General features: G+C 48.4%; 1 protein-coding gene across 1 annotated transcript in view; it reads left to right on the plus strand.

The window, feature by feature from the left end:
* LOC114028494 (intermediate filament family orphan 2) overlaps positions 1-19,532 on the plus strand; it is a 56,898-nt gene that overhangs the window by 488 nt on the left and 36,878 nt on the right. Inside the window, exon 2 of the mRNA XM_027842752.1 lies at positions 6-503. Within this exon, the coding sequence (XP_027698553.1) occupies positions 6-503 (498 nt within the window). The remainder of the gene's footprint in view (positions 1-5; positions 504-19,532) is intronic.

The following is a 19,532-nucleotide window of genomic DNA, read 5'->3' on the forward strand; positions in this document are numbered from 1 at the left end:
TACCTCCTGAAGGGGCTCAACGTGCGCTTCCGCTGCTTTCTGGCCAAGGTGCACGAGCTGGAGCGGCGCAACCGGCTGCTGGAGAAGCAGCTGGAGCAGCAGCAGAGCGAGCGCGAGCGCCGGCTGCGCTACAAGACCTTCTCCCGCGAGCAGGCGGTGCAGACGGGCCCCGAGCTCGCTCTGGCCCTGGCCCGCGCCGCCGGTCCGCACCCCCCGCAGCAGCAGCCGCCGCCGCCACCGCAGCTCGGCGCCAACGGCAACGTGCCCCCGGGCGCCTGCGGCTCGCACCCGCAGCACTACAGCCGCCTGCCCGGCACCATCTGGAGCTACACGCAGGTCCGGCGCACGGGCGGCGGCGGCGTGGAGACCGTGCAGGGCCCCGGCGTGTCCTGGGTGCACCCCGACGGCGTGGGCGTGCAGATCGACACCATCACCCCCGAGATCCGGGCCCTCTACAACGTGCTGGCCAAGGTGAAGCGGGAGCGGGACGAGTACAAGAAGAAGTGAGTCACGTCGAGAATGCCTCCCCCACCCCAATCTGGGGACCCCCTCCAGCCCCTCCACCCTCTGTCCGGGAGCTCCTGGAGAGCTGGGGTTGACTTTTGCCTTTCTTTGTAGCCCCAGTGTTCAGCACGGTGCCCCGCACATAGTAGGAGCTCCCCAGGACAACCGCTACTTCTGTGACTTTAACCCTTCTCTGATAAAAAGCTTGTATTGTTAAGCACTTACTATGTGCTTAACAGGCACTCTTAGCCCCGGACAAAGCAGACATCGCTTAAAACAAGGATGATGCCAACTGGGTTAAAATCGAGGGGTTAATACCTCCCCTTCCCTCCCTCCACCCTGACCTAGAGTCCCTGGTTTGGGTGGGAGTGTGAGCCTCCCCGTACCTCGCGGAGTTGGGCTGAAGCCTGGACCAGATGGTTTCAGGGCTAGCTGACTAGGCCTAAAAAGCCTCCTCCATTAACAGCGCAGAAGTATGGCCTTGGGAAACGTGGGATTGCTTTAAAGGATCCCTTCAAACAAAGCTCTTTAAACCTTCCCATTCATGTTGGCCTTAGCCTCACAACCCCAGCATTCAGTGAGGACAAAAACTTACTATGGTAGAAATAGGGGGGCGTGGGGGACAAATGTATTGGGGTCCCCCTCTCACAAGTAGCAGGGCAGATTGACTTCAGAGGATGGGTATCCCGGTCCTGCAGGACTGCACTGCCCTGCTGCTGGTCTCTCCAGCCCATTATATCCTCAGCTTGGGGTGGGGGAATGAAGGGGAGAACTAAGGTTACTTCCTGATTGGAGCCCAGTTGACAGTTTTGTCTGGCTGCCTGTCTTTTTCCTGTCTATTAAGATTTCTCTGCTGGGTGAAAGCAGAGATTTCTCTCCTTTGTTCCCTCTCCTTTATCTTCTTCCTCCTATGCATTTGGGAGCCCCCTTCCAGTCCCCTATTTCCCCCCCTTCCACCAGAAGAGCTAATGAGAGAAGCCCTCGCTGGTCTTGGGTTACAGTGATGGTGCCATATGGCTTTGGAGATGCCCTGATCATAGGCCTTCAGTGAGACCCATCCCTTTTGGAGAGGCTCTCTAACTTTTCTGATTTATGTTAAAAAGAGGTGTGCTGTTTGGCCCAGGCCTCTGCATTTGTGTCTGCAAGGGAGGGAGCACCATACCCCATCCTGATCCGGTCTCTCTTCCTGCCACTTCTAAGTATGCCATAGTTGGGCTGGGTTATTCCCCCAAACCTTCAGTGAGCATCCTTCTCCAAAAGGGGCCTGAGACCCTGAACAGTGATTCCCTGCAGTCTGGAAAGGTTGGGCTAAGTATGCCAGGGATGCTGTAGGTAGTTCATACAATCCATTGAGGGAATGGGATTCCAGCCCCTCTCTCCTCTCTCTCTCCCTCTCTCTATCCTTACCCCCACCCCAAGTATTTGGAGAACTTGGCTATGGCCTGGTCTCCCCAACCACCTTGGAGAAAAAATCACCACTGTGTTGGTGGGGAATGGGCAATGGGGAAACAGACCCTAGACCTCACTGGGGAGGGATGGATTTGGTGCCAGCCTCCCTGCTGTGGATCATGGTGCCATAGTGTCATCATGCTACCAGTCTCTGTTGTTTTGGGGCTTTGTTTTGTGTGTTTTCTTTGGACTTGGGTACTAAGGAGATAGAAGAAACTGTGCTCAATCTTACAAGGGGCATTGAGCAACATTACAACACACTGGCACCCAGGGAGTGGGGATGATGTCAGCCCCTGGCATGGGCTTGGAATGCTTGAGACGTGGGTATGCTGGCAAGGAGAGGGTCATGGGAGCCTTCCTCATCTCTTGTCTCTTTCCTCTCTCCTAAGACAATTGTGTCTTACTGCTTTATTTTATTTTGTTGTCTGTTAATTGGGGGATGACCTCCATTTTAGAGGAGTTTCCCTCTTAATTTCTCCAAAGCAAAGGTGTCAACCACCTTGTTTGAGTCCTCCCAGGGGTATCAGAGAACTGATAGTCAAAAGATCAGTTCTGCTTTTGCCAAGAGAGCAAGGCATGGGGACAAGTGCAATGGGGATACTGAGGCCTGGAATGAGCTAGCTGGAAGGCTGGGTCAAGCTAGTGTTAGTATGTTTGTGTCTTCATGGCCTTGAACCCATTGATTCTGACCCTTTCAGTAGTCCTATTCCAGACTCTGACTCCTGGCTGGTTTATACTTTCTGGGAGCGAGGTGTGAGAGTATCTCTGAATTCTGCGTTTCTGTGTGCCCAAGTACGTTTGTGTGTCTCTGGTTGGGTCTTTTATGAGGACATTGCGTCTGTTGGCTATATCATCATTGCTCGGGACAGCTCGTGTCTAGGCATTTGGAATTATTTTTCTCTGAGGTAAGCTCAGGTCCTTATACTCAGGCAAGCTGAGAGGCCCTACACTTGGGGATTGCCATGCTGTATATGTATCTTTGGGCCAACTTGACCCAATGAGCATGAACTGAAAGCATTATAGAAAGGACATACGATAAGGAAAAGTGATACTGTTAAGGAGTTTACAGCCTATTTCCCTGGACCTCTTTCCTGTTTCCCCATGTACAAAAGGAGAGATTTAGATTTGATGATTTCTAAGGTCTTTTCAAGTTAGAATATTCTACGGTCTAAGGTTTCTTACTGATCTAACATTATTGCTCTTTCCAGTTCTGACATTGTTATGTTCTAAGACCCTTCTTTGACGTTCTATGTCCTAAGGCCTCTCCTAGCTCAGCCATTCAGTATTCTGAGAGCTGGTTCTGCCCTGATGTTCTAGGACTATATGACTCTAATGTGTTCCTTTCTCAGACAAAGGTTCCTCCTGTCAGTTATCCATTGGGGTTCTATCCTAGAGATTTGGCAGGGGTTGGGGGTGGATGGGAAGGGTAGTGGTTACAAAGTCCAGTGATAGGTTGGCAGGAGGGACAAACATGTCCAGGTCTCCAAGCCCCTACCTTGTGTTGGATTTCTCTGGGGACTGAGCTTGGGTTCACCCCCGAGATCTCTTCCAGTTTCCCAATTCTGTGATTCTTCGACTCAGGGGGAGGAGAAGCTATTCTTAGCCCTGAGGACTGCCCCCCTCAGGTCCTTGCTTTCCCGCCCCTTCTTGGGGACTTTTTCAAATCAGAGTTAGAGCAGTTCTGTATGAGGCACCATCCTTTATTCAAGAAATTACTAGAAAAATGTGGTCATCGAAACCATAACATTGACAAGGTCGCTGAGCATAGATTTGGAAACCAAAACAAACATTTCCTGCACCCTCTGCCAGCTCAAAAAAAGAAACCCCCACCTACCAGGGCCAAAGTAACCCAAACTGGGTTAAAAGGAGCTGGGGCTTTCCACTGGGAGATTTGGAAAGAGAGTACTTTGAATGAAATCGGATAGATATGATGATGAGGGTGGTGGTGATAATATTAACGCACTGTTTGCAAATAAATGCCTTAGATAATTAGCTCATTTGAGCTTTACAGGCATCAGCCAATCAAAAAGCATTTATTAAATGTTTCCTATGGGCCTGGTACTGTGCTAATCCCTGGGCTACAAAGAGAAAAGTGTCTGTCCTCAAAGAACTTACATTCTAATGGACATGTACCCATAGAGGTAGGTACCAAACACCTGTGTATCAAATCCAAGGCAGGACCAGCTGGATGGAGGGGGCTGGTGGGGGTAGGGAGAGGAATGGAAGATCAGTAGTGGATCCCCTCGGTTTTTCTTTAGAAAGAAGACTGGACCTGGCTCAAGAGACCTGGTTTTTAGCCTTGGCTTTGGCACTAACTTACTAGATGATGCCAGACAAGTTGTCTCCCTTTTCTAGGTCTCAGTTTCCCCATCTATCAGATGAGAAGGTTGGATTAGATTAGGCAGTTGGTAATGACCTATGCCCCCCAGATTTTGTCTAACACTTGGTTTACACCTGTATTATACACCTGTATTACACTGATTATATAATATTGAATATTGGAGTTATGGGTGTCTCAATTCCTACCAGATTATAACTTGATGATTTTTTTTTTTAAATCTCCGCTCTGTCTGGAGCACAGTCTTTTCTGTATAAAGCAGGCACTTAGCACGTGTTTATTGTATTATAAATCTGGGGTTGGACTAAACCTGGGGATGTCCTGAAGAGACAGAAGCTGGGAGAGAAATTCTTGGGAACAGTTTCCTTGGCCCAGCCATAGGGATGAGGATGGGGCTGGGGGTGGCCTGGAAATTGAGCCAGTCTCATTGATCCCTAGGAGTCACTGAATCCCACAGTCTGCCTCTTCCCTGTCCCTCCCCCCAGTCTCCATGAGCTGTGTATCCCCTAAAATCCCTCTGTTCCCCCATTCAAAGTATTTGACTATTAGGTAGCTGGAGCAGGCTGGTGTCTTAGTAAGAGTCCTTGGTCTGGGAGTCACAGGATCATCGGATTCAAAGCTGGAAGGAATCTTTGGAGTCATTTAGCCTGACCTCCTAGTTTTACAAAGGAGGAAACTGTTAGTTTCCTTAGAGAGGGGAAGTCATTTGCCCAGAGCACAAATACAAGTAGCAGAAAAGGGCCTTAAACTGAGGCCTTCTGACTCCAGAGAGAGGAGTGAGTGTCGGACTTGGAGCTAAGGAAACTCAAATTTGAGCTCTGTATGGTGGTGACCCTGGGCAAGTCACAATTTCTCCCAGCCTCAATTTCCTTTTCTGTAAAGTGGGGGTAATGATAGCATCACAAGGTTGTTCCTATAGTCCAATGGGATAACCTATATAAAACATTTGACTTAAAGCACTATATAGAAACATTCATCATCATCATCATGGTGGCAGTGTGGCATAGTGAGCTGGTCTCGAAGCTGGGAAGATCTGTCTTCTGATACAGAATAGCAGTGTAACCTTGGTCTCCATTTAGCATCACATTGCTCTAAGCACTTCTCTAAGACCACAACAGAGAAGGTGCCAACCTGCGTTCTTTTTTTGTTTGTCTGTTTGTTTTGGGGGAAGCAATTGGGGTGAAGTGACTCACCCGGGGTCATACAGCTGGTAAGTGTCTGAGGCTGGATTTGAGCTCAGGTCTTCCTGACTCCAGGGCTGGTGTTCTATCTAGTGTGCCACCTAACTGCCTCTGCCAACCTGTCTTCTTAGAGGAAGCTCCTTACCTGGTGCCCCCTATACCAATAATAGCACAGGGCCAATCCCTATCCTCTTTTTTGTTTTTTTTTTGTTATACCACTGGAAAACTTGGGTCCGAAGCCCAGTTCTGCCACTGACTTGTGGTGTAACCTTTAAATAAGTCACTTCCTCTCAATGGACCTCAGTTTCTCTCCCTTGCTGAATGAGGAGAATGATATTCATCCTCCCTGGGTCACAAGGATGGTTGGGAGGAAAGTCTCCCTTTGTTAGCTGTAAAGCCCCAAATGGAGGTAACTTGCTAGCATTCTCTTGACTGAGAGTTAAGGTGTCTTCAGGGCCTGGGTTACTTCTCCCCCACGCCTGTGGATCTTCCTGTCTCCAACTCTTGCATCCCCTTTCAGCCATTGCCACCAGGGTCTCAAAGTCCTCACTGTTGGTTTTGGGGAAGAGGCCCTCCATGACAAGAGATATTGTGTTGTGGCTCTCCTTCTGAAGATGGATGGAGAGGCTGAGGCTGAACCAGTCGCCCCGGTGGCCCTGTCCCCAGACAGCTGCGGGGGGAGGGGGAGGGGGGGAGGTAAGAGCCCTGGACTTGACATGAGGAGGAGGCTGTGCCACTTAGTGGACCTTGGGCATGTTACTTCAGCCCCTGTGGGCCTCAACGCCTCCCTCGGCAAATGACGAGGGCCAGATTAGATGATCTCCGAGGCAGCCCTTCTACTTTGCTATCCCACGATGCCCATGTCTCTGCTGCCACTGTCTTCTCATGGTGTAGTGGAAGACCCGGGTTTGAATGCTGGCCCCATTTCCTGAGACCCAGGCAAAAAGAAAGGGTATGGCCCGCGTCTCCCCAGGTTATGAGCAGTGCCGTCTCTTCCAGCCCTGCCATTCTTTGTGTCTGTAGTGTTCCAGGCACCAGGGATGGTGCTGGCAGGGATCATGGAGGGGATGCCCGGGAGGATGATCCATTCCTCTGATTCCACAGTGGATCAGTTGTGCCTCTGGACCTTGCTTTCCTCCCCTGTGACCTCCCCTCCCCCTTTTTGAATGCTTCAGCTAGTTGTCTCTGCATTTGCTTGGGGACCGTGCTCCCCGTCTCTCACCCTGGCTGCTCTCTCTTCTGGGAAAATATTTGGGAGGGTTTGAAAAAGGTCAAGGCTGAGGAAGGGGGGGGGAGAGGAGGGCGCCAAGTCTCAAAGAAGAGAAGGAAGCTGACGCTTGGATTCTTTCGGGCTGGAATGTGTGGCATTCACTGGTTTCTTTCTACCCAATCGGAACACTCAGACTAGTCGGGCACTTACCTGACCTCTTTCCTTCTCTATTGATGCCTTTGTTGGGAAAATCACACAGTTATCAATTGAGAGGTGGGAGGGACCTTGGAGGCCATCAGATCCTACCCTCGCCTTTTAGAAATGAGGAAACTGAGGGCTGTGGAGGACAAGTGACTTGCCCAAGGCCACATGACTAGTAAGTGTCTAGAGTTTGGATTTAAACCAAGTCTTCCTGCCTCCAGGTGCAAATGCCCCATCCACTACACTCTGCTGCCTTTCAAGGCAGAGGACCGAAAGCAGTAAAGTAGGGAAAAGGGGACATGGCAAAAGTGAAAAACATCCTGGACTTGTCTGCTTCTAACATCTCTGCCCTCCATCCCACGTCCCTTGGTGCGGCCTGGACTCTGCCACTCTTGGCCAGGAGACTTTGGGCAAGTCACTGGCCATAATCTATGAAACAGGATAATAATTTGTGTTCTAAGTATTGTAATGACAGAGTGCTTTATGGAGTGAGCCGTAATAGGGGTCTTTCCAAATAACCAGAATCTCAAACAGGAATTTGAGGGATGATGAGATGGATTGGGAGATGGGAAAGGGGAACTGGGAAAAGATCCTGAGCAGGGAAAAGGAACTCATAAATGTCAGAACTTGTAAAGACCTTAGAACACAGGGTATCAGAACTGGAACAAACCTTAGAACCCAGAATATTAGAGCTGGGAGGGCCCTTAGAACACAGAATACCAGAACTGGAAGGGCCCTTAGAACACACAATGTCAGAGCTAGGAGGGCCCTTAGAACACACAGTGTTAGATCTGGGAGGGCCCTTTGAACACAGAATGTTAGAATTCGGAGGGGTCTTAGAACACAGAATGTCAGAGCTGGGAGGGGGCCTTAGAACATAGAATGTCAGGGCAGGGAGGGCCCTTAGAACAAAGAGTGTCAGAGCTGGGAGGGTCCTTTGAACACAGAATGTTAGAATTGGGAGGGGTCTTAGAACACAGAAAGTCAGAGCTGGGGGATGGCCCTTAGAACACTGGATGTCAGAGGTGGGAGGGGCCTTAGAACACACAATGTTAGAACTGGGAGGGTCCTTTGAACACAGAATGTTAGAATTGGGAGGGGCCTTAGAACCCAGAATGTCAGAGCTGGGAGGGGCCTTAGAACATGGAATGTCAGAGCTGATAAGACTCTTAGAGAACTCTAGTCTAACTAGTCTCTAGTCTAAGTCCCCATTTCCCAGATGAGGATACTGAGGCTCAGGAAGATGGTGACATGCTCCTTTGGTCACACAGTGAGTTAATGGCAGAGTTAGGACTCTCACTCAGACCTCCTGCCACCTGTCTGGCGATGTGCTCTCTCCCTGCAGGGTACAAGCTTCATTCCTCACGCAGGGGCAGGATGTGGTTTCTCTCTGCAGCTTCTCAAGTACAAAAGGAGGGTGGATGGTTGTCAGAAACCGTGAAGTTAACTCTCTCTGCCTCTCTTGGGTAATCAGGCTCCTCTGAGAACTGGGTTTGATGGGGGGCTCTTGACCCCTGGGGATTCTTTGGATAGCACCCCACCTGCCTTGGCAACCTGGAGTGAATGGCCTGTTCTGCTGCCCAGCTGGGGTTAGCTTGAGGCTCCATTTCCCTGGCTGTGAATTTGAACATGAAACAGTGCAGCTTGTCATGCACCTGGTAACGTCTGGACTCCTGGGTAACAGTAATGATGCACGTCATTATGAAATTTCTCATTTCCCTACCTATAACCTTTCATTCACAAGAATGGGACCCTGAATGGTTCGTTGAATTGATTGAGAAAGGAATCTTGGTATTTAGAGACTAAGGGGGGCCTGAGAGGTCTTCAGTGAGTCTGGTCTTGGCCTTTTACAGATGGGGAACCTTAAGGTCCAGAGGGATTGAGAAGTAGGTGTATCATAGGGAGCTAACCTGTTCCCCAGGGGCACCAAAGTCTTTGAGGTGACTCTTTCAGGACTGTGTTGGCAGACTAATTGAACAAAGCCTTCTCGTTGTCACTTTTTAAAAGATGGAAATGAATCATGGCAGGTAGTATGTAGCCAGGCCTTCAGCGTTTCCCCTCAAATAAGCCAGGCCATGGTTCAATGGGGAGCTCTTTAGCTCAGAGACATATATCAGGAACTGAGGCCCCCAAAGGGGAAGCAGTTTGCCCAAGGTCATATAGTATTCTTGTAGACTGGAGAGTAGGATCTGGTCTAGGGGTAGGTGAATCAGGGATTCCCAAGGGCCAGCAACGCAAAATTGTATCTTCTCTGATTCTAAGAGTTGTGCTTTATGGAATTGCGTAATGTCGGAGTTGGACAGAGTCTTCTAACTTAGGATGTCAGAGCTGGGAAAGGCACCTTCAAACTATAGTGGCCCAAACAAGACAACCTGGCCCATTAGAATAAAGAATGTTAGGCCATAGAATGTCAGAGCTGGGAAAGGCCTTAGAACCCAGAATGTCAGAGGGCTCTTAGAACATAGAATGTCAGAGGTGGGAGGGCTCTTAGAACATGGAATGTCAGAAGAGCTCTGTCTCCTGGTATGTTTCCTTCTGTCTCTCTGTTTCTCCTATTGCACCCCTCTCCCATGCCTTTCCCCCACCCCTGCTGTTTATGCCTCAGGTCTTCCAGTGTTCTCCAGGGGACATCCAGGGTTGGAGAGATTGCTCATCCATGCACAGTACTAGGTTTATCTTACCGAATTTGGGTCAAACTTAGAGGAGTCGAATGAATCCAGAGAAACCATTTAGGCCACAATGGGCAGTCTCATAATCTGGAAGCAGAATAGCATGGCGGGGGGAAGGGAAAACATACCTAGTCATTGAGGTAATCTACAGATCAGTACCAACCTTCAGAGGGGTATGTCTCTCCCTTTGTTGTCAGCTGCAATACGCCTTTGCCAGGTTACAGGGAGGAAGTACACAGCTAATTTGTACTTGTCGCTGGGTAAACACAAAACAATGGGTGTCTCCATCAGTGATCATCTTTTCCGAAGATTCAAGGTTCAGTACTATAGTCAATATGAGTGACTTTTTTTTTAATGCTTAAGTTTCCTGGTCAATCCCTATGATCTTTTCCTAGTTCATTCTTCAGAGTCTCTGTTATGTTTGACACCACAGGTGACATCATTTTGATCCTCCTGCCTTTCTGATGACACTAACTCTATCCTCTTTGGCTCTTCCCGACTCCCGCCCATGAATTGTGATTGTGTTCCAAAGGTCCTTGGCCTCTGTTCTTTGCTCTGATTGCCGGGTCACTTATGGACTGGTGTGACTTCGGTCCCACTTCTGGAAGGACAGGGATGACTCACTCATCTGTAGCCCTGAACCTGAAATTTTAAGAGTAATCGCTAATAAGAGCTAGCATTTATATAGCACTTCTAAGGTTTGTAAAGGCCTTTACGTGTTTATCTCATTTGTTTTTCAGAATAATCTCAGGAAATTGTGGGTGTTAATTATCCCCATTTTACAGATAAGGAAACTGAGGCAAATGGAGGTTAATTGACTTGCTCAGGGTCACATAAGTAGGTGTCTGAGATGAGATCTGAACTGAGGTCTTCTTGACTTCAGGTCCAATACTCTATCCACAGCAACACCTAGCTGCGTGAATCAGACATCGAATTTCCACAATCCCTGTAGGCATTAGCTCTTCTTAATTCTTTGGTTTCTGGATTTGGAGCTGGAAGGAAGACCCTAGACGTCATCTAGGCCAATCCTCTCGTTTTAGCAACGAGGAAGCTGAGACCCAGCGAAGTTGTGACTTGTTCAAGGCTCCACAGATCAGTAGCGGAGGGAAATTTAAACTTGGGTTCTCTGGCTACCAACTTTATCACTCATCGCATCACACTTTTCTAGCAGTGACTTCACACTTAACCCTGTGGAGGATTTATCTGGGCCTCTTCCCCCTTTTCGATTGCAAGCTCATTGAAGACAGACACTGAGCTCCGTGTCTTCACTTTTGTATCTCTTTGCAATCTTCTGATTTCCCATTTAATCTCTGTGTCTCCCGCGCCTTCTGGTTAACACTGTGTCCCATGTCCAGGAGGTGATTGAGAAAAGCTTTTTGGTTTTAGTTTTGTGAAATGGGGACAATAACTTTCTTGCTTGGAGTTAAAGGACTGCTCCGGAGAATATCTCGAGGCCCCTTCAAGCTCTGAAATTTTTCTTTTTGTACTTTGAAGAATCTCATTGTCCTAAAACGATAGAATGTCAGAACAGGAAGGAACCTGAGAACCTGGAATGCTAGAATATAGAATATCAGCACTGAGAGGGCCCTTAAAACATAAAATATCAGAACTGGAAAGATCCTTAGTAGCATACAAAAATGTCAGTGCTGGGAGGGCTCTTAGAACATAGGATGTCAAAGCTAGAAGGGGCCTGAGATCATGGAATGCTAGCACATAGGACGTCAAAGCTAGAAGGGGCCTGAGATCACGGAATGTTAGGACATAGGCTGTCAAAGCTAGAAGGGGCCTGAGATCATGGAATGTTAGGACATAGGATGTCAAAGCTAGAAGGGGCCTTATAGGGCTGATACCTCCCCAGCCTTTCTGTTGGGAAAACTCCCAACCCCTTCTCCCTCTCTTCCTTTTCATTACCCCAACCAAATGGTGAATCCCCAGATAGTGCATTTCCTTTTCTGTAACATACTCATGAATTATCTGGTTGTCTGCAGGGCTTGGTATCCAGGCCCTCATTTAAACAAAAGAAAAACATAAACACCTTTCTCTGTCATCCCCTTCCCCTGGCTGTGACAAACCCTAAAGGAATATTAGACATCCGCCTGGTAAGTATTTTGTTGAATTAAACTGATTGTGCATCAATGATTGTGCATAACAGTAATAACTGGCAATTATGTAGTACTTTAACATATATTATTTCTTTTAATCCTCGAATGATGCATTGAGGGAGGTACAACTGGGGTTATTACCTCCATTTTGTGGAGACTGAGGTGCAGAGAGGAAATAGTTTGGCTGAGCTCACACAGCTAATGACTTAGCAGAGCTAGGATGGGAGTCCAGGCTTTGCAGACTCCAGCTCCATCATTCTGATTGCTGGTCATGCTCCCTCCCAATCGCCAAACATCTGGATGTTGATTGCAGGACACCTGCCTGGGATTATGATTTTGGAACAAAACCCCTTTGGCAAGTGGCTCCCAGAGGAAGAGATGGGGGCTGTTTCTGGAGAGGAGAATTGGAGTGGGGTTTGAGGAAGGGGCCAGTGCCAGGGCCAGGGGCTGCTACTCCCATAGAGGCTGGTCCTGGAGCCCTCCTTCTGAAAAGTGCTTGCTCAGCGCTCTCTTCCTTCTAAAACCTGATGGTGGACACGTGCTCAGACTTCCCGGTGCGCGAATGCAACCAACTATCCTGAGAGGAGCCCCTGCGCTGAAGACGCTGCCTCCTGCTTTCTTCATTGGCAATTTTTATTACTTGGATTATTTAATACTGGGCTTGGCTTGTGGCCTCCTGCTTGCTTCCTTGGGGGAGGGGAGCAGCTGAATTGTCCTTTTTCATTTTCAGTCTGGTAGGCAGACTCAGCTGTAGGAGCTAGTAAGTTGGAATCTTCCCGGCCCTGGGAGCAGTAGTGTTTCCTGCCTTCTTCCGGTCTAGCCAGAGGGATGGAGGCCTAGGCTAGACTATAAGAGCCCTGGGCCTTCAGGAGTGAAAAACTCCCCTTTAGAACATAGAACAGCAGAACCGTAAGGCTGTTAGAACAGAGAATGTCAGTGCCGGGAAGGCCTTTAGAACCCAGAATGTCAAAGCTGAGAGGATCCTTAGAATGTAGAATGTCAAAGCTTGGAGGGCCTTAGAAGACAGGATGTCAGAGCTGGGAGGGCCCTTAGAACCCAGGATGTCAGAGCTGGCAGGGCCTTTAGAACCCAGAATGTCAGAGCTGGCAGGGCCCTTAGAACCCAGGATGTCAGGGCTGGGAAGATCCTTAGAACACAGAATGTCAGAGCTGGGAGGGCCCTTAGAATATAGACTATTGAAACTGGAAAAAACCTTAGAAACCATCTAATCCAGGCAGAAGAGGACACTGAGTCTCAAAAGTGACTTGTCCAGAGCCACACATCAGGTTCATGGCAGGGCCTATGTTCAAGTCCTGGTTTCCTGACTCCCAGTCCAGTCCAGCTCTCTCAGAGAGACCCAATTTGAGCCATGAGAAGATCCTGGAGGTTCACCAGGCCCCATGCCCATCAGACCGTCCTCACAAACATGCAGCTAACTAACAGTGGATCCAGTGGGGAGGTTCGAGGCAGCCTGTCCCCAGGTCCCCTGTGGGTTCATGGGATCAGTGGTACAACTCATGTTGTTTGAAATGACAAAAAGAAATCTACGACCTAGAAGCAACTGTTCCCCACCTCTGTGCTCTGGATAGGAGGGAATTTGTTTATAGTATTTATGGGCTAGGTTTGCATGTAATCACAGGGAGGGTGTGTGTGGCTGTATGGGAAGGGAAATCAGGGCACTCAGGGGAAATTTGCTTTTGGTCACTTGGACTAAGAGATGGGGCCCCAATGGCTCCAGAATAGAATAAACTTTTTAAGGCTACAAAGGACTGTGAGACTCGTATAGTCTAACCCTTTCATTTTACAGGTGTAGAAACTGAGGCCCAGAGAGGGAGACCAACTTGCCCAGTGTCACACTGTGAGCTAAGTACAAATGTGGAATTTGAACCCAGGTCCCTGGCTTCTCTAGTACTGCTGCCTTATTGGCCCCTGGAATGGCACAGACAGATTCCTTGAATGCGTTGATCTCTTTAGCTGAGGCTCTTCCTTTTTTGGGATTGTCTGGCCCTGGCCTGGGGGAGGGACTGGGGGTGGAAGTTGCCTTAAATACACAAGTTCTTCCAGCCTCAGCTCATAAACCAGAGATTTTCAAAGACAGGACCAAGCCCTGGCTCAGCGTTATCTCTCTGATGGCTGTTTGTCTTTCTGGACTGCCTCATTGTATTCCTAGTTGATAACTAAGGGAAGGCTGCCTGATCCTTTGGGGCCAGACTTTAGAACCTGGAATGTGGGTAGTAGGGTGAGGAGGTACCAGCCGCAGCAGCATCACAATATTGACTCACCTCCTGTTTGTGGTGCTTTGAGTGTTACAAAGTGCTTTCTTTAACATAGTTCTATGAGCTCGCTTGGTTTTACTAATGGGAGACATGAAGCTCAGAGAGGTTAAATGGAAATTTAGAGGCTGTCAGAGCTGAGAGGGCCCTTAGAACACAGGATGTCAGAATTGGCAGGGCCCTTAGAACACAGAATGTCAGAGCTGGGAGGGCCCTTAGAACACAGAATATTAGAGCTGGGAGGGCCCTGAGAACACAGAATGTCAGAGCTGGGAGGGCCCTTAGAACACAGGATGTCAGAGCTGAGAGGGGCCTTAGAACACAGGATGTCAGAGCTGGGAGGGCCCTTAGAACCCAGGATGTCAGAGCTGAGGGCCCTTAGAACACAGGATGTCAGAGCTGGGGAAAACCTTAGCAATTACGTCAGAGTCCCTCAGAGAGAAGACAGCTTGGTCATGTGCAAAAACCAAAACAAAAAACCAACCCTGACCAGGGCATTCTACTGCTGGCTACGTTATGTAAGTGCCCTGGGCCTCAGTCTCCCCATCTGTCAAGTGAGAAGCACTGTAGGGCTGGGGTAAAGGAAATGGGATGTGTGTGAGCTGCTGAAGGTCTTTTGGGGATCAGAACCATCTTAGAGCCAGGCCATCTTAATATTGTTTTTCCTGAATTGCTCTAGAGGCTGGGCTTGGTTTAATATTTCATCTGGGAGACAAAGGCGGTTTTGTGCCAGCAGCTGCCTTCCATCTGATTCGGGCCCAAGTGACTTAATCCCCCCAAGACAGGAAGTGGAGCTATTGAAGCTACTGCGAAGTGCTGAAGCCAACCGAGGGATTTCGGGGCTGGGCCTCTCCTCTCTGTCCCTCTCTACCCTTTTGGAGAAGAAAGACACCCTCCAGTCTCGGCCCCCCGGGCTCCGAGTGGCCACACTAATGAGCTTTTATAACATATGATCTCTTTTAGAATGTCCAAGGGTTAGACTGCTTGAAGAAGCTAGGACTCCTCTAGCCCTATCCCTAACCTTAACAGCAGTGTGCCCAGCCCAGACTAGGGGAAGGGGTGTGGCATTTGGAGTCAGAGGACCCAGGTGCAGAATCTGTCTCTGGCCAAGTCTCTTCACCGTGCTGGGCCTCACTTTCCCCATCTGTAAAATGAGAGGTTTGGCTAGATGGCCTCTGAGGTTTCTAGGAGTCTCTGATCTTTAAGGATTTCAGTTTCTATTTGGAGATCTCCAGTGATGGGTAACTCTCTCCTCCAGAGGTGGTCTCTTCCATTTTGGGACAGCTAGGTTTACTTTGAACTGGAACTAGTGAATGAATCTGGGTCTCTGCACAACCTTCTTCTCTGCCTAAGGTGCGGCTAAGTATATAAGTCTGAGTACCAGCCTGCATGCGTGTTCGAGGTGGGTCGGAGTAGGGTACGGGGAATCCAGTGGGATTAGGGAGGCCGATATTCTGGGAAGGATGTGAGCCGAGCTTGACGACTCCTGCAAGGAGGAGGAGGAGGAGGAAGAGGATGAAGCTCAAACTGGCTGTGATAGTGAGCTGCTCTGTGCAGGGGAAATGCCCCCGTGGCTGGGGGCAGGAGCAAAATGAGTTTGTTAGGCAGGTCTCAGGATCCTGTCCAGGGAGCTGGGCTAAGTTTAGGGTTCTTTGCTCTCATAGAATGTTAGAGCTGGAAGGGACCTGAGATCATCTAGTCCAGTTCTCATTTTACAGAAGAGGAAACTGAGGCTGAGGATAACCTTCTTGGGGAAACTTGAAGAAAACGTGTCTTTTGTTCTAGTTGAAAGATAGGTTATGTACACTGAGCCATTAGAATTCCCTCATTTGAGTCAGAGATCTCTATTTAAGTTGCTCATGGAGAGCTGGAAGAAATCTTAGAGGGCATCCGATCTAGTCTTCCTCCCTCATTTTACAGGTGAGGAAACTGAGGCTATCTCAGAAGTTACATGACTTTTCTAAGGTAACACAGCTAGTAATTGGCAGAGCCAGAATTTGAACCCAGGTCCTTAGACACCGAATCCAATGTTCTTTCCACTATACTGTGCCGGCTCCTTGCAGCTATACAATTAGTTGACTAGCCTAGGTTTTTTTTTTTTCCTTTAAAAATAACTTGTTATTTATGTTACCTTTATTTCTTAATATCTCCTTCTGGACTCCCAGTGAGACATTCCTTTTAACAAAGAATTTTTTAAAAAAAGAAAGAGGAAAAGAAGTCCATCAAAACCAACCAGCACATGACCTGAGTCTGACTATGCAACGTTCCAAATCCCCAGTCCCCACCTCTGCCAAGAAGGAGGGAGGTATATTTTCTCAACTTTTCTCCAGGGTAACTAGCCTGGGTGTGCCATAAGAGCACTAATAGGTGTTCTTCTAAGTCAGGGATTCTTAATTGGGGGCAGGTGGTGTCTGTGAACTTTAAAAGAAAATCTTGATAACTGTATTTTAATATCATTCATTTCCTTTGTATTACCATATATTTTATTTTGAGGCAGCTGATGGCTCAGTGGATAGAGCATTGGGCCTGGAGTCAGGAAGACCTGAGTACAAATCCAGCCTCAGATACTTCCTAGCTGGATGACCCTGGGCAAGTCACTTCACCCTATTTGCCTCAATTTCCTCACCTATAAAATGAGCTGGAGAAGGAAATGGCAAACTACTCCAGTGTCTCTGCAAAGAAAACCCCAAATGGGGTCAGGAAGGGTCGGATGTGACTGAACAGCAAACGAGATTTTATTTGTGTTTAAATGTTATTCTAAGAAGGGTCCATAACACACAAAAAGCCGTTAAGAACCCCTGCCTAAGTCCTTTTGAAATCTTCAAAACTCCCAAAGGAGAGCATGCAGATGCACTGCAGGGAAGTTACGGCAGGTTAAAGCTAACTCTGGGCAGAGGGCAACAAGTTGTTGCTTGAGCTGGGGCTTGAACCCAGGCCTCTTTACTCCCAAGGCCCCCTATCCAGCTGGGGACCTGTGCCTTGGGAATTTGGGACCCTTGTAGTAGGTGTGTCAGTCAGAAAGAACCCTGCGGGACTGGCAAGCCGATGGCAAGAACGTGTCCTCATCCCCAACTCGACGGCAGCCTCCGGTGTGGCTGGATTTGGTGGGGCCCTGCTCCTGGGGTGGCTTGTGGCTTCCCAGGGTTGCTGCTCTGCCTTTTACCCTGTTTTCCTTGGATATTTTGTGAACTCTTTGGGTTGGAGGGGCCCTGCAGAGGTGATCTTTACCCTCTTCCTAGGTCAGGACCATCACAGAGCTATTGAAAAAGAGCAAAGAGATGATGAAAAATGCCATTCACATTCAGAGAGAGAACTGATGAACTCTGAGGGTGGATCGAAACATTCTTTTTTCACTTTATTTTTCTTCCTTCCCCCCCAACATGGCTGATATGGAAACCTGTTTTTACATGACTTTACACATATAGCTGATATGATATTGCTTGCTTCTCCAGTGGGTGGGGGAGGGGCTGGAGGGAAAGGATTTAGAACTCAAAAATTTTTAAATCAATATTATAAATAAAGTATATTTTTTTAAGAAGAGAAAGAGAAAAGAGAGTCAGGAACCCTGATAATCTCATCCCCAGTTGTTTATTAGTCAAGAAAGATTCTTTAAATGAATTTATTTTTAATTATCAAGCGTTCCTTTTTTTCTCCCTTCCACTTTGCCCACCAGCAGGGGTGGGGGTGGAGAAGAAAACCAAAACTCTTGTAACACATATGGATAGTCAAGCAAAAGAGCACCCCATGTTTGCTGTGTCCAAAGATGTGGCATCCTGAGCCTGCCACGTCTCTGCCAGTTGGAGGTGGGGAGCAGGCTTCGGTATGTTTTCCTGGAATCGTACCAGTAAGCATTTATCGTGCTGGGGATTCAAAGACAAAAGCAAAACCACAGGAGTCCCTGCCTTCAAGGAGTTATTATTGTTGTTTGTCCTTGTGTTCGATGGAGGAGACCACCTGTAAAGACTAGGTACAAAGAAGATGCCTAGGACTAGATGGCAGGTGATCTCAGAGGACCAGCACTGATAGCAGCAGGGGGCTGGGAGGGACCTCTTGGAGTTAGGGAAATCTGAGCTGAATTTTGAAGGAAATCACAGAAACCAAAAGGCAAGGAAAGGAGGGAGAGCATTCCAGGCATGGGGTACAGCCAGTGCAAAGGTGCAGCGATGGGAGATGGAGTGTCATGTTTGAGAAACTGTAAAGGAGGCCTTTCCACACTCCTGGAGTAGAGAGTGTAAGGAGATGGAGAAGACAGAGAGCTGAGAAGGGGCCAGGTTGGCAAGAGTTCACTAAGCTTGAGCAGCCCTGGGTGAGCAATAAAATCTCAGAGTCAGGAGGGAGCTCAGTTGAGCCCCAGGCCTGAACAAGAATGCCTCCTACAATATCCCTGACCAGCCTCTGCTCGGAGACCTCCTGGGAGGGAAGAGCCACAGCCCAGACCTTCTCCTCTGTAGAAGGCCACTCATTCCACTTTGGGACGGCTCTGACTGTTAGGATGGTTTTCCTTTTACAGCAAGTGTTATAAACGTGTGAATTAATTTAGCCATGTGTCAGTGGTCAAGTCACTTCCTTTTCAAAGCCTCAGTTACTCTGTCTGTAAAATGGATTGTAATTATGTTTGTACTACCTACTTGGCAGGGTGGTTGGGAGTAAAGTATTTTTGCAAACTTTAGCTATCTACGTAAATTAGTCACTCAACCTCTTGGGCCTCCGTTTTTTCCTCATCTGTAAAATGGGGACTGTCATACCCTTTGTAAATTGCCAGAGGCCATCCCTGCTAGGATTACTCCTTTGAAAGCTCCTGAATCTTGCTAGGGCCTTCCTGAGCTACTCCTGATCGCTGAGGCCTATTGCCTTGCAGCAAGCTTCCCGGTCAATGAGGAGGTACTTCCCCATTTCTAACCTCAGTCTCTCACGCTGCAGTGACCGCCCATTTCTTCTGGCTTAGTCACCAGCGGGAGGGAGACTGGCTGAGCCTCAGCTTCCATCTGATAAGCGGAACCTGTCATCTGGCTGACAGTTCTTTGGGATCCTCTTGCCATCCCCCAACGCCTTAACCTTGTCCACAATGAGCTGTTTCTTGACCGAGGCCTTCTAGTTAGCATGAGCTTTCTCCTTTGAGGTTCCACCTGACTGTCTCTGTAGAGACAGTCTACAGAGGGACAGCTTAGTTGGAATTAGGACACCTGTGTTTTGCTCTTGGTTGGTTCTGCCATGAGTGAATCCTGAGGTCATTCTGAGCCTCATTTCCTCATCTGTAAAATGTGGGGATCAGGCCCCTTCTCTCTCTGACTTTCCATATTCTAAGGTCCCTTCCAACTCTGGCAGTCCATTTTCCAGGTCCCTTCTAACTCTGTCATTCTGTGTTCTAAGAGCCCTCCCAGCTCTGACATGCTGTGATCTGACATCACTTCTAGCTCTGACATTCCGTGGTTCTTTCCTGGGGCAGGAGGTTCATTTTTGATCTGGGAAGTAATGGAAAAAGTGGCGGAAGGACTTGGCTTTTGTTCTCTGTCCCTTTTTGACCTTTCTTATAAGTTGAGAAGTGGAAGGTCTTTACTGGTCCTCTGGCTCAGCCCATACATGATTGGCATGCCCAGTAAAACAG

Source organism: Vombatus ursinus, unplaced genomic scaffold, assembly GCF_900497805.2.
Source record: "Vombatus ursinus unplaced genomic scaffold, bare-nosed wombat genome assembly UNPS02014884.1, whole genome shotgun sequence".
Taxonomy (NCBI): Eukaryota; Metazoa; Chordata; class Mammalia; order Diprotodontia; family Vombatidae; genus Vombatus; species Vombatus ursinus.